General features: G+C 45.3%; 1 protein-coding gene across 5 annotated transcripts in view; it reads right to left on the reverse strand.

Annotated features, from left to right (window-relative positions):
* DNAJC10 (DnaJ heat shock protein family (Hsp40) member C10) overlaps window positions 1-3685 on the reverse strand; it is a 28660-nt gene extending 24975 nt beyond the window's left edge. For 3 of the 5 annotated variants that reach the window (XM_053409434.1, XM_053409409.1, XM_053409444.1), the window contains exons 1-2: window positions 3587-3685; window positions 12-370 (exon numbers count right to left, since the gene is read on the reverse strand). In XM_053409434.1, coding sequence (XP_053265409.1) covers window positions 12-218 — 207 coding nt within the window. In that variant the 5' untranslated portion in view covers window positions 219-370; window positions 3587-3685. Of the gene's footprint in view, window positions 1-11; window positions 371-1614; window positions 1636-3411; window positions 3505-3586 lie in introns of those variants that run through there. The other 2 variants (XM_053409416.1, XM_053409425.1) reach the window with 2 other exon arrangements.
* Between the last annotated feature and the right edge of the window lie 9377 nt (window positions 3686-13062).

Raw genomic sequence — 13062 nt, forward strand, 5'->3', positions numbered from 1 at the left:
AGGCAACCTACTTGATTCTTATCAGGATGCAACTTCAACGCTAATTTTTTGAAAGCCTGCCTTATTTCTCTACTTGTTGCTTCTTTGGATATTCCGAGTAAACCGTAGTAGTCTTGATCCGGAGAAACCAAAGCTATCAGATATACTAACACTAGTGACAGCAAAAAGAGTCTTTTCAAGTCTGTGAGGCACTTTCCTCTGGGTAACAATGGCTCCATGTTGAGTACTTGAGCGAGGCAAGCCTCGGAGACCAATACAATTCACAGTGCCGTAGCCAAATAACTGAATATATTTCTGAAAAAGCTTCTCATAGGATGTTTGCTGTCATGGTCCAGAGGCAGCCCACTTGGGTTCTTCAAAGAGACAGCGCCTAAAAGGAAGACAGAAGTTTTTAGATGGTCTGTGCTATACGGTAAATGCAGAGTCCTAGTCACTTCACAGCAACACTTGCAGATGAACGCAGTTTTGTTTTGTGAAATCTCATTTCCTAGGCAGTAAACAGTCTTTCGTTTACAAAGGACTCATTTCGTATACTGCTATTAAAGGCATATGGGCATGTGGTGGCAACTGGTGATATTCCTACTCACTGGTAATCACTGAGGGACACTAAATGTTTCTTCGATTTCCACAAATGTAGTCTTATGATCTTCACCTTTTGTTCCACATATTTATATCTTGAAATCAGTGTGACCTTAATCTTTAACTACGTAACAAATATCCTACTCCCGTTACAAGGCCACTTGTAATAAATTGTTTCCGGGAGGGAAGGAAATGGGGTAGAAGACTGTCGACATTTTACATTAAGAGTTTTTAAAGCACATTAAATTCATTTTGGATTTAAGTACTAGCCTGGTAGTTTGGTCAAGCATTAATTTGATTCAGTGTTGGGCATTACTTCTATATTATACAGTTTTATAGCTTTATTACGTTTAGGCGATTTTACTGTGAACCGCCTTGGTACTTTGTTAAAGAGTGGGCAGTTTATAAATATTATTGGAATTAAAAATGCATAAACAGGTGGCAAGGATATTGCATGCAGGCGAATGAACTACAGTAGTAACATTGTGGAGCTATTTAAAAGGCTGCCTTAACTTCAGAGTGTTGTTCCCTAAAACCTAGAAAATATGCAACATTTGCCTTTGGCAATTGTTACTTTCTTGCTACAGATGTAGGTATCTGTCAACAATGAGCAACTTGGATGGCTCATTGGAAATCCATGGAGGGTAAAGCTATCAGTGGCTACAAGCTATGATGTTTATGCTTTGTCTCCTTGGTCAGAGGCAGTAATACTCTCAATACCAGTTGCTGGAAACTACAGTGGGGGAGAGTTGTCCTGTGTTCGAATCCTGCTTGCATCTTTCCCACCTGGTTGGTTTCTGTAAGAATAGGATGCTCTACTTAGACAGGTCATAGGCCTGATCCAACAGGCTCTTCCCATGTTCTTCCCCAATATAATCCCCTTGGGAGCATTCGTGCTGGCCAGATTTATGCTTCAGACAGGACAACATAAAAAGCAAAGCTTTTCCAAGGGTAGAATCCAAAAACAACCACAACCACCGCTTGTTGATTTCTGCTATTAAAAAGCACAGCCAATAATAAAGACAGTAATCCTACCATTTTAAGCCCAGAGGAGGAGGTGATTGCAAGGAAATGACCATTTAGGCTTGGGTCATTTGGGGGTGAAAAGAAAATCCTGGCGAGGGAAGAAAGAAGAATGAGTGGAAAGAAGCAGGTACTGAAGGAATCTGAGAGAGCAAAATGAAATAATAATAATAAAAATGACAGGAAGAATACAGGAGCAATAACAGAACCATCGTAAAACCATCCACTCCCAGTTTATGGTGTGGGAGGCCACCTGAGCACTTTGTGAGCGCCACCTTGAATTCTATTATGGGAAGGCAGGTGAGGTACAAGTGAAGCAAAATAACTGAAAATAAGATCAAAGGGCGTGCCTTTGGGGACAGAGGAGGTAATCCTACAGCCCCAACTGCATTTGATCTAAGGAGGGAAGGATCATCACGGGGTGAGCTGAAAGAACGCATGAGAGGGTCACACTCAATGCCCAGCCTGCTGCTGGCTGCACATTCAACGGCTGTGCAAAGGGGTTCGATGCACAACAGCCAGTGTGGTGCAGCGGGCAGAGTGTTGCCCTAGGACCTGTGTTCAAATCCCCACTCGAGTCCCAAAGCTCATCGACTTGGTGACCCTGGACCAGTCCCCCACATCTCTCAGCTTCAGAGGGTTGTTATCCTCATAACATATGCCATGCACACCACCATACAGAATTATAGAATTGTAGAACCGAATGGGACCACAAGAAGAAGAAGAAGAAGAAGAGGAGGAGGAGGAGTTTGGATTTGATATCCTGCTTTATCACTACCCGAAGGAGTCTCAAAGTGGCTAACATTCTCCATTCCCTTCCTCCCCCACAACAAACACTCTGTGAGGTGAGTGAGGCTGAGAGACTTCAGAGAAGTGTGACTAGCCCAAGGTCACCCAGCAGCTGCATGTGGAGGAGCGGAGGCGCGAACCCAGTTCACCAGATTACGAGTCTACCGCTCTTAACCACTACACCACACTGGCTCTGACTGCCTGCAATGCAGGGATCTTTTGACTCAAATCCACAACCCTGAGATTTTAATAAGAGTCTTGAGCTCTACCAACTGAGGCAGTCTAACCCAGGCCTTCTCCGGCTCCTTGGAGGAACGGCAGAGCAGGTTCTGCACAGTCTGAAATGAAAGCTGCAGCTATCGGATGAACTTGGCCGGACGCAACACCCTCTGAAAAACTATGTCAGGAGCTGCTGCGAGGTTTCAAAGTGAAGAAGGCTGCAAGCTGGATATACAACTTTTAGAAGACATGTGAAGTTTTAAAAAAATGTTTAATGTTTTATTATATGTGGGAAGCTGCCCAGAGTGGCTGGAGCAACCCAGTCTGATGGATGGGGTACAAATAATAATAATATTAATATTAATAACAAGAAAAAAACATCATATACATGACAGTTTGCCAGTGCAACGGTCTCTCCTTCCTTGGAGGTTTTCAAGCAGAGGTCGGATGGCCATCTGCCGTAGATGCTTTAGCATTGCAGGGGGTTGGACTACAGGACCCTCAAAATCCCTTCCAACTCTAGAATTCTATGGTTGGTGATGTCTTCCATTGTATCCCTTCCTCCTCCATTTCTAAGTGCCCTCTGCTTACCAGGTAACTATTTTAAAGCAAGGAAACACACTGGGGTCCGGGGAGAAGAGGCAGAGGAAAGGGAATCCACTGAGCGAGGGAAAGAAAGAAAGAAAAGAAAAGAGGGAAGGAGGAAGAAAGAGTACGGGACTACAGATGGGGTGGTAGCCAAATATGTGCGGCCATGAGAACCCAAAGGATGCCCCGGGTGACAAAGGAAAAGGTGCCTACATAAGGAATGCAATCCCTGAAGTTTTGGGGCGGCGCAGCAAGCTCTTGGAACACCAATGGGATGTTGCTTGGGAGAGAAGGACGGAAGGAAGGAGGCGTCGAGAAAAGCGCTTCCTTCCCTGTCCCTGGTCCTCCGTCCGCTTCCTCTGTGCTGGGGACCCCTCCGGAGCCTTACCGGGTGGCGGAGCTGGGGGTCCTTCCCTCCGCTGGCCGGCGCGGAGCAGGAGCCGTGGAGCAGGCAGGCAGGCAGCAGGCAGGCCTGCGCCGGAGGAAGAGGGAAGCGAGAGAGGCGCGGAGGATCCGGCTCGCAACCGGAGGCGGCGGGAAGGCGGGCGGGGCGCAAGGCTGACGTGGCCGCAGCTCCGGCAGCCCCGGCGCCCCGGGGGAAGCGCTCAGCCGCCTGGCCGGGGGTGGAGGCGCCTTGGCGGGACAAGAGGTGACGCCGTGTTCCGGACGCGCGCTCTTGGCGCTCGTCTTCTAGGCCTGCCCTGAAACAGATCGGGCAGACGGGGGCTGGGGGGGGGGGAGCCTCGTCTTCCACCCTCCCGGCGCTTCTTAACGTTGGCTTGCTCACGAGGAAGCCCGCGGGCCTCAGCCAGGCGCAGCTGCAGACGCGGTGCACGGGGAATAAACCTCTCTCGCCCCCCATGTCATATAGGGACCACAAGGGTTATCCAGTCCAACCCCCAGCAATGCAGGAATTTCCCCACCCAACATGGGACTTGAACCCACGACCCTGAGATTCAGAGTCTCACTCAACCACAAGGGTCATCTAGTCCAACCCCCTGTAATGCAGGATTTTTTCTGCCCAACATGGGGCTCAAACCCACTACCCTGAGATTCAGAGTCTCGTGCTCTACAACTGAGTTATCTCATTGAATTCTGGCTCCCCTTGACAGAGCCATGCAGTCCAGCAGCATCCCATAAGTTCCCCATCCCTCACTTTGGATTAAGCCCCACTGAACTGTGGGGGACCGACTTTCCATTTCAAGAGTTGTTTCAGGAAGCCTGCGGGACATTGCAGGAGGTTGGGCTAGATGTCCTTCCAACTCTACAATTCTTTGATTCTGTAGAGGGCAGGCCCAATCCAGCAATGCAACAAAGTATTGGGAGGGGGGGACAGGTTTGAGGCACCGTTTTAGACACAGGCATCTCGGTAGTTGGTGACCTTGTTTGTGTGTGTTTCTTACCAATTTGGGGCAAAGTCTGGCTCACTCTTTACTAGCAAAAGCTGTCAGATTAGATGGATCATAGATTATAGAATTGTAGAGTTGGAATGGACCACGAGGGTCATCTAATGGGCGGAAGACATGGAGTGTTTCTGGTCATTTGACCTCACCTCCTAGCGTCACACGTTGTTGCTCATCATACCAAAAGATGAAGTTGGCAGGGCCACCGGATTATAAATTTGGAACCACAGAGCCTAGAACTTGCCAATCAGAAGGTCGGTGGTTTGAATCCCTGCGACAGGGTGAGCTCCCGCTCCTCGGTCCCTTCTCCTGCCAACCTAGCAGTTCAAAAGCGCGTCAAAGTGCAAGTAGATAAATAGGTACTGCTCCGGCGGGAAGGTAAACAGCGTTTCCGTGCACTGCTCTGGTTCGCCAGAAGTGGCTTAGTCATGCTGGCCACATGACCCGGAAGCTGTACGCCGGCTCCCTCGGCCAATAAAGCGAGATGAGCACCGCAACCTCAGAGTCGGCCACGACTGGACCTAATGGTCAGGGATCCCTTTACCTTCTCCCAGAGCCTTAACAGAGCTTTTTTTTACAATTCATGTAGGAGCCCAGCCAAGGGAGAAAAACCTTCCTCCAGGCTTCTCCAACCTGGTGTCCACCAGATGTTGCCCGACTCTCTCAGATGCTCCCATTGTCTCTGACCATTGGCCATGCTGGCTGGGGCTGATGGGAATCCGACATACTCCAGCCGTCCTCTCCCCCTGTCTCTTGCAGCCACACCTGAGAAGTGACCCTCCCAGGCATTTCAGCTGTGCATCTCACCTAATGGACTTTACATGGCTGTAGGGCAGAGCTTTCCAAACTGTGCGGTTGCAGTGTGTAGGTGCAAATGCTCCGTGCACTCCTCCCGGGGCTGGAAAGGGGTTAGTTTAACTTTCAGTTTGCTAGTAAAAATGAATTACTGTGTTGTGAAATGTCTAAAAAGTGTGTCACCAACAGGAAAAGTTTGGAAAGCTCTGCTGTGGAGGTTTCCTGCTTTTCTCCTTGCAACAGAACCCAAGCGGTGCAGTGAGGCAAAGGATTCATGAAATAGCCTTTGATACCAGAAGTTGCCGGAAACTACAGGGTGTTGCTGCCTTTAAATCCAGCTTGTGGGATTCTCATAGGCATCTATGAGCAGATCTATGAGCTGGATTAGGTGGGCCACTGGCCTTGAATCATAGAATCTAGACCACTGCCCTGCAATGCAGGAATCTCAGCTAAAGCACCCAGGACAGATGGCCACCCATCTTCTGCTTAAAAAGCTCCAACGAAAGAGAGTCCACAACCTCCCAAAGGAGACCACTGGCAGACAGCTCTTACTGTCAGAAAGTACTTCCTGATGTTGAGTCGGAATCTCTTTTCTTGCAACTTGAAGCCATGGGTTCGAGTCCTGCCCCCAGAGCAGGAGAAAACAAGCTTGCTCCATCTTCCATGCGACAGCCCTTAGGAAATTTGAAGATTGCTATCTCCTATCCATCTCTTCTCCAGGCTAAAAATTCCCTGAACCATTCCTCCTAAGGTTTGGTTTCCAGATCCTTGATCATCTTGGTTGCCCTCCTCTGCACACCTTGTCAACATCCTTCTTAAATTGCGTTGCAGGTGTGGTCGGACCAAGGCAGAATAGAGTATTACTATTACTTCTCTTGATCTGGACACTATACTTCTGTTGATGCAGCCTAGAATAGCATTGGTGAATAGCCTGATGAAGGAGAACTGTTCTTATGTTCTTGTGCATTCAGGCTGTCCTGGAAATTTCGCTGGAATTGCAGCACTACAGTTGTTGTTCACACTCCAGTGTTATTTCGTGAAGGCTAGAAGTTGCTGGATTCCCATCAGTTGCAGCCAGCATGGCCAGTGGTCAGGGATGATGGGAGATGGAGTCAGCAACACCATTCCTGATCTAAGTTGTCATCTAAAACATGGGTTGGCAACAGGGATATTGCTGTGTATTTTCTCAGAGATGGTCAGGTATTTCTGACTCCTGGCTGCTTATCAACAGCAACGACAAAAGCACCCTCTCTCTGGATGAAATTAAAATAGCAAGGCAGGTGGGGTAGCCCAAAGCAGATTTAAAAAAAAAAAAATTGTGGAAAGGGCTGTGAGTTCAGTTTTGGGATTCAAAACAAATTATTCCATTTAGGTTTCTTTAATTCTAAGCGTATGCCAGGCAGAGGGCCTTCTCAGTAGTGGCGCCCTCCCTGTGGAACGCCCTCCCATCAGATGTCAAGGAAATAAATATTCGACTTTTAGAAGACATCTGAAGGCAGCTCTGTTTAGGGAAGTTTTTAATGTTTGAAGTTTTATTCTGTTTTTAGTGTTCTGTTGAAAGCTGCCCAGAGTGGCTGGGGAAACCCAGCCAGATGGGCGGGGTAGAAATTAATAATAATAATAATAATAATAATAATAATAATATTTGCACAAGGCCCTGATGAGTGGGTTTTGAGGTTTTGATTTAAACACAAAGATTCCAGAAACCAGATTTGGAACACATTTCAAGTTCCTTCTCTCCCACAAGTTGGATACAGTTGTACCTTGGAAGTCGAACGGAATCTGTTCTGGAAGTACGTTCAATTTCCAAAATGTTTGGAAACCAAAGTGCAACTTCTGAATGGCTGCAGGAAGCTCTTGCAGCCAATCGGAAGCTGCGGAAGCCCCATTGGACGTTCGGCTTCCAAAAATGATTCGCAAACTGGAACGCTCACTTCCGGGGTTGCGGCGTTCGGGAGCCAAAATGTTCGAGTACCAAGGCGTTCAAGAAACAAGATATGACTGTATTTATTATTCTGTGATGTACGGTCACTTTCAGAAGAGCTGTTTGTCAATCATTCATTCTGATTTGTTCGCATAAAGTTTGAAGGGAGGCCATGGGATGTTGACTAATAATTGTGTATTGTTTTGGGGGGCGGTTATACAATGTTGCATCAAGCAGTTGCTATCCCACACTTTCCAATGCATTTCCTTGCTGCAAAAAATTGATATTTTTTTTCATAGCTGTGGTTGTTTCACATGAACACCAAGCCCCCTTTAACTGTACAACCTGAATTTGCTGGCATGCAGTTGAGTCCAAGTGTGCAAAACAGCAAGTTTAGAAATGCCCTGTGGAAAAGATTCAGCAAAGAAGGACGATCTGTTTTCATTTGGTGCATAGATACTTCCTATTAAAATGAATTTTGCATACAAGAGACCTTTGAGAAAAATACATTCCTTGTTAATGATCTGTTAATGTGTCTTGCATACTTATAGGAGCATTTTAAGCTATAATAATTATAGCCAGTCCCAGAGAATTTGAAGACTAAGGAGCTACTTACTGTTGACCCATCTGTTTTTCTCCTGCTATTTGGATTTATGTGTTTCTTCTGAAGTGATAATTGTAGGGTGTTCTTTTGCGAAGGATGAGAGATTTCTCTCTCTCTCTCCAGGGGTATACCAGACATTAAGCAAGCAAACAAAAAGGTTATTCTGCATCTCCCTCCACCCTCATCCTTCTCTCTCTCTTGAAATAAAGATGATAAATACATGATAAATACATTTTGCAGATGTCAGCTAGCAGTTTATCTTAGCTGTTGCATCTTGCTGGAAGGTGCGTCTTCTATATTACATAGTACCAGTGACAGGACACCAGAGGGTGCTCTGCTCACATTATTTTCCACTGAAGAAAGAAAACAATTTTTGTGTAATACTGTATGGATCAAATGAATAATTTTATCAAATTCATGGGATGCGTCTGAGCTACTGATGAATCATATATTTTATTGTAAATATGTCCCCATACACCACCTTGTTATATTGTATGACTTGGTCAGGGTTCCAAACTCCCAATGTTCTAGGCGCATTTTGCGATGGAATTTCATTAGTGCAAACACTTTCTGAGCTCTGGGCGCAATACTGCACCTGAGAATTCAGATTAAAACTGCAGAGTGGAAAAAAAGGAGGACCTTTTTCTGCCTCCCCACTTCCAGCTACTCTCTGAAGACTGGAGAAGAGACCTTCTTAAGAATATTAGGGGGGTGGGTGGGCAGGGGAAGGACTTGTTGTTGTTGTTGTTTAGTCGTTTAGTCGTGTCCGACTCTTCGTGACCCCATGGACCAGAGAACGCCAGGCACCTCTGTCCTCCACTGCCTCCCGCACTTTGGTCAAACTCATGCTGGTAACCTCGAAAACACTATCCAACCATCTCGTCCTCTGTCGCCCCCTTCTCCTTGTGCCCTCCATCTTTCCCAACATCAGGGTCTTCTCCAGGGAGTCTTCTCTTCTCATGAGGTGGCCAAAGTACTGGAGCCTCAGCTTCACAATCTGTCCTTCCAGTGAGCACTCAGGGCTGATTTCCTTCAGAATGGAGAGGTTTGATCTTCTTGCAGTCCATGGGACTCTCAAGAGTCTCCTCCAGCACCATAATTCAAAAGCATCAATTCTTTGGCGATCAGCCTTCTTTATGGTCCAGCTCTCACTTCCATACATCACTACTGGGAAAACCATAGCTTTAACTATACGAACCTTTGTTGGCAAGGTGATGTCTCTACTTCTCAAGATGCTGTCTAGGCCTGTCATTGCCCTTCTCCCAAGAAGCAGGCGTCTTTTAATTTCGTGACTGCTGTCACCATCTGCAGTGATCATGGAGCCTAAGAAAGTAAAATCTCTCACTGCCTCCATTTCTTCCCCTTCTATTTGCCAGGAGGTGATGGGACCAGTGGCCATGATCTTCGTTTTTTTGATGTTGAGCTTCAGACCATATTTTGCGCTCTCCTCTTTCACTCTCATTAAAAGGTTCTTTAATTCCTCCTCACTTTCTGCCATCAAGGTTGTGTCATCTGCATATCTGAGGTTGTTGATATTTCTTCCGGCAATCTTAATTCCGGCTAGGGATTCATTCAGCCCAGCCTTTCGCATGATGAATTCTGCATATAAGTTAAATAAGCAGGGAGACAAAATACAGCCTTGTCGTACTCCTTTTCCAATTTTGAACCAATCAGTTGTTCCATATCCAGTTCTAACTGTAGCTTCTTGTCCCACATAGAGATTTCTCAGGAGACAGATGAGGTGATCAGGCACTCCCATTTCTTTAAGAACTTGCCATAGTTTGCCGTGGTCGACACAGTCAAAGGCTTTTGCATAGGGGAAGGACTAGGCCATGTGAAAAACGAACATAATATTTTAGCTGCAGTTCATTCATTTTCAGCTTTGTATTCTGGTTATTTAAAAAAGTGCACCTAGACATTCCATTGCTGCGCTCATAAATTAGGTTTAAGGTGCCATTTAGCTCCTAGCTTTCATATTTCAGTTTCTAACACTGGAATTGGTGGCATATAAATACATAACTAAAACAAACAAGTCTTGCTGCAACTCAAGAATACAGCAGACTCAAGAGTTTTAGAGAACGATGGGATTCTGAATGCATGCTAACATTAAAAAACAAACCACATTTAGGATGGTTGTGGTGAGAGTTCTTCAATCAGAATTTGATAGGTTGATTCAACTCAAGATGTGAAATTCACTTCGTTTTTGACTACTTTCCATTGTCCACTGTATTCCCAATAACAGCTCTTTATCACAGACCGCTTACAATATACTATACTTTTCAGTGTTTAAGACTAGGTTTATTTATTTATTTATTTATTTATTTATTTATTATTTTATTTAAAAATTACGTTCAAAATTGTGGGTCATCTTATACATGGATAGAATCTCCCCCCATTTTCTCAGTTTGGAGTCCCCCAAAATAGGGGCCGTCTTATACATGGGGCGTGTTATTCACGGAAAAATACAGTATATATGTATTTTTACTATGCCACAGTTTTACTACACAGTTTTACACATGTGTAATGACATGCCTGATGCATGTCTAGCTCTTCACCCCAACTCCAGGTCTCTGCTTCTTCCTCTTATTCTGCCCTCAAGTCCACTGGCTATTTTTCCCTCACAATGTTGTGCATGTCTACTCAGAATTAGGGATGTGTGGCTATGTTTGGCTTCTTTCATTTTTCCATATTTCTTCCCCCTTCACACTCTCTCTCTGGTGAAGGAGAAGTCTGTAGAACCCTATAGAATAAATTACGTGTTGCAGAGCAAAAGTCCCTGAGCACCATCTTCTGGAAACAACCTGCCAGGCAGGTTTGGAACTGCTGTGGTAATGACGTTGTGGAGAATGTGGCAAGATTTTTGAGTGACGCCATGAAATCACCATAGGTCCCAAGAGCCATTTTTGTACCTCACAATGTCTGGACAGTTTTATCCTAAGAGTATCTGCTACTATGTTTCGTTAACTGCGTTGTGATCCATGTATACGATGCACTTTTTCTGTGCCAATAAAGGAGATTGATTGATTGAACTGCCATAGTGTCGTGTTCCAAATAATGTCAGCAAAGAAGGTTTTGTTTTGTTTTGTTTTTTGTTTTGTTTCTTAAGGCAACCATTCTCACAATTAGTGTGTTGGGTGCAAAGAGTCGCCATCCCAAAGCACTACCTGTGACTAAAAAATTTAAATGGGAGAACATTTGGTGCAGCTGTACCTATAAAGATTCATATCGCAGTATAGGAAGGTATTCAGGGAGCAATAACATATACTTCTTGGCTCAGATTGCCAAGTCATATTCCTCCTCTGAGAGAAGACATGGCTTTAGTTTAGATAAATACAGATCAGCAGAAAAACCCGTTGTTTTGACATGCTTTTATTTGCAGTCTATTTATCCACTCAGGGTGAACTGGTCATTTCTATGTTTCATGCAGTTATCCAAGAGGGATTTATCACAGAAGGAATTTATTTTGCTAGCCTGAATGTTTAGTCTCTGGATGTACAAAACTGTATTGCAAGATCTATCAAAAAAATCACTTTTTGTGCCATGATTCAGTTAAAACAACAACACTTTGACAGATTCATTTACTGATGCACATAGTTCATTAGGTCTTTTTTTTTTTAAGGTAGCTTCTGAAATAATGTTGGCAAGTATCTTATAACAGATTCCTTGAATGGGCTGTAGGTGCCTAGTGTACTTCTGCCTTTGAAGTCAAGGTGATGACATCTGTCTTTTTCAGTTTCTTAGCCTGCCAATCACCAGTTCTTCATGTTTTCATATAAGTTCTTTTTTTTTGGGGGGGAGCCCTGAAAATCCACCATTTTGGTGTGAATTTCTCCTGATACACATTTCTCTCTCTATGCAATATAACATAACACATCTTGATATTTTCACTAATATGCACATTTATATGCAGGTTCTATGCTAGTGTATGCATTTTTCTACACATTACTTGGCTAAAGAACTCCTTTGCAAAACTTGGAGAAGTGCCACGTCCAAAGGACGGCACTTGTAAATTTTGCAAGTTAACATTTAAATGCGAACGGGATCAAATTTCTTCCCCCCAACCTTAGTTTGAACTTATGCTTTTTTGGGGCCTGGCCCATTCGAAAGGGGAATCTGCCAGAGAATCTCATGCATGCATTTTTTAGTTCCTTGGAGGGTGGGTGGGATACAAGTTCTGTTTGTGCTCTTAAGTCTTTTTCTACTCTTAGATCTGCATCAGCACTAGCTTGCAGGGTGGGTTCTCTTCTCATTTCATGTTTCCAAATTATGCTGGATAATAGACACTTGCCCGATGTGCTCATGAAAGCCGGAAAAACTTGTAAAAAAGGAAGAAAACAGCTGCAGCCTCTGAAACATTCTTAAGCCAAAGGCTGAGTTGTTATGGCAGGAAAGCCTGTTGGTCACAGAAAATTGACTCTGGAGCCATGGGCTGAGTTGCTCTGGTGTCATGGCATGTATATACAGTTGACGCTTGGGTTGCAAACGTGATCTGTGCGGGAGGGACGTTTGCAATCCACAACGCTGCATCTGCGCATGCGCGGGTTGTGATTTGGCGCTTCTGCGCATGTGCAAAGCGCGATTTAACGCTTCTGCTCATGCACGACCACTGAAACCCGGAAGTAACCCGTTCCAGTATTTCCGGGTTTTGGTGCATCCGTAACCCAAAAAAATGCAACCTGAAGCATCTGTAACCTGAGGTATGACTGCACACTGGTGGAGGAAGAGGAGTGGGGGGGGGAGCGCACCGCCACCGGCAGCGCTATCCAGGTGGGGTGCCATCGTGGCTGTTCCCCTACCTGCACTGGGCAGCATGCTATGCCCCCAGGACGCGCATCATGCCCCTGTGGGTGGCACACCATGCCCTCGGGATGCGCAGCAGCCCTGCCCCCACCTGCTCTCCGCCCCCCGGTACTGGAGCATCAAGCTTCGCCACTGTGTATATGAGCATTCTAACTGCTAAAAGACTGTTGTTAAAAAAGATCTGGGGTCAGAACTGACTGTGAGATGTCGGGACGGGTAGTGGGGTTGGGAACAGAGTAGCAAGAAAGTAACACAAACCATCTCCACTTACCCTGGTTTTTTTTTTGGGGGGGGGTGTATTCAAAACAACAAAGTTTGGCTTGTTAAAGCGAGATGAG

Source organism: Podarcis raffonei, chromosome 1 (assembly GCF_027172205.1).
Source record: "Podarcis raffonei isolate rPodRaf1 chromosome 1, rPodRaf1.pri, whole genome shotgun sequence".
Taxonomy (NCBI): Eukaryota; Metazoa; Chordata; class Lepidosauria; order Squamata; family Lacertidae; genus Podarcis; species Podarcis raffonei.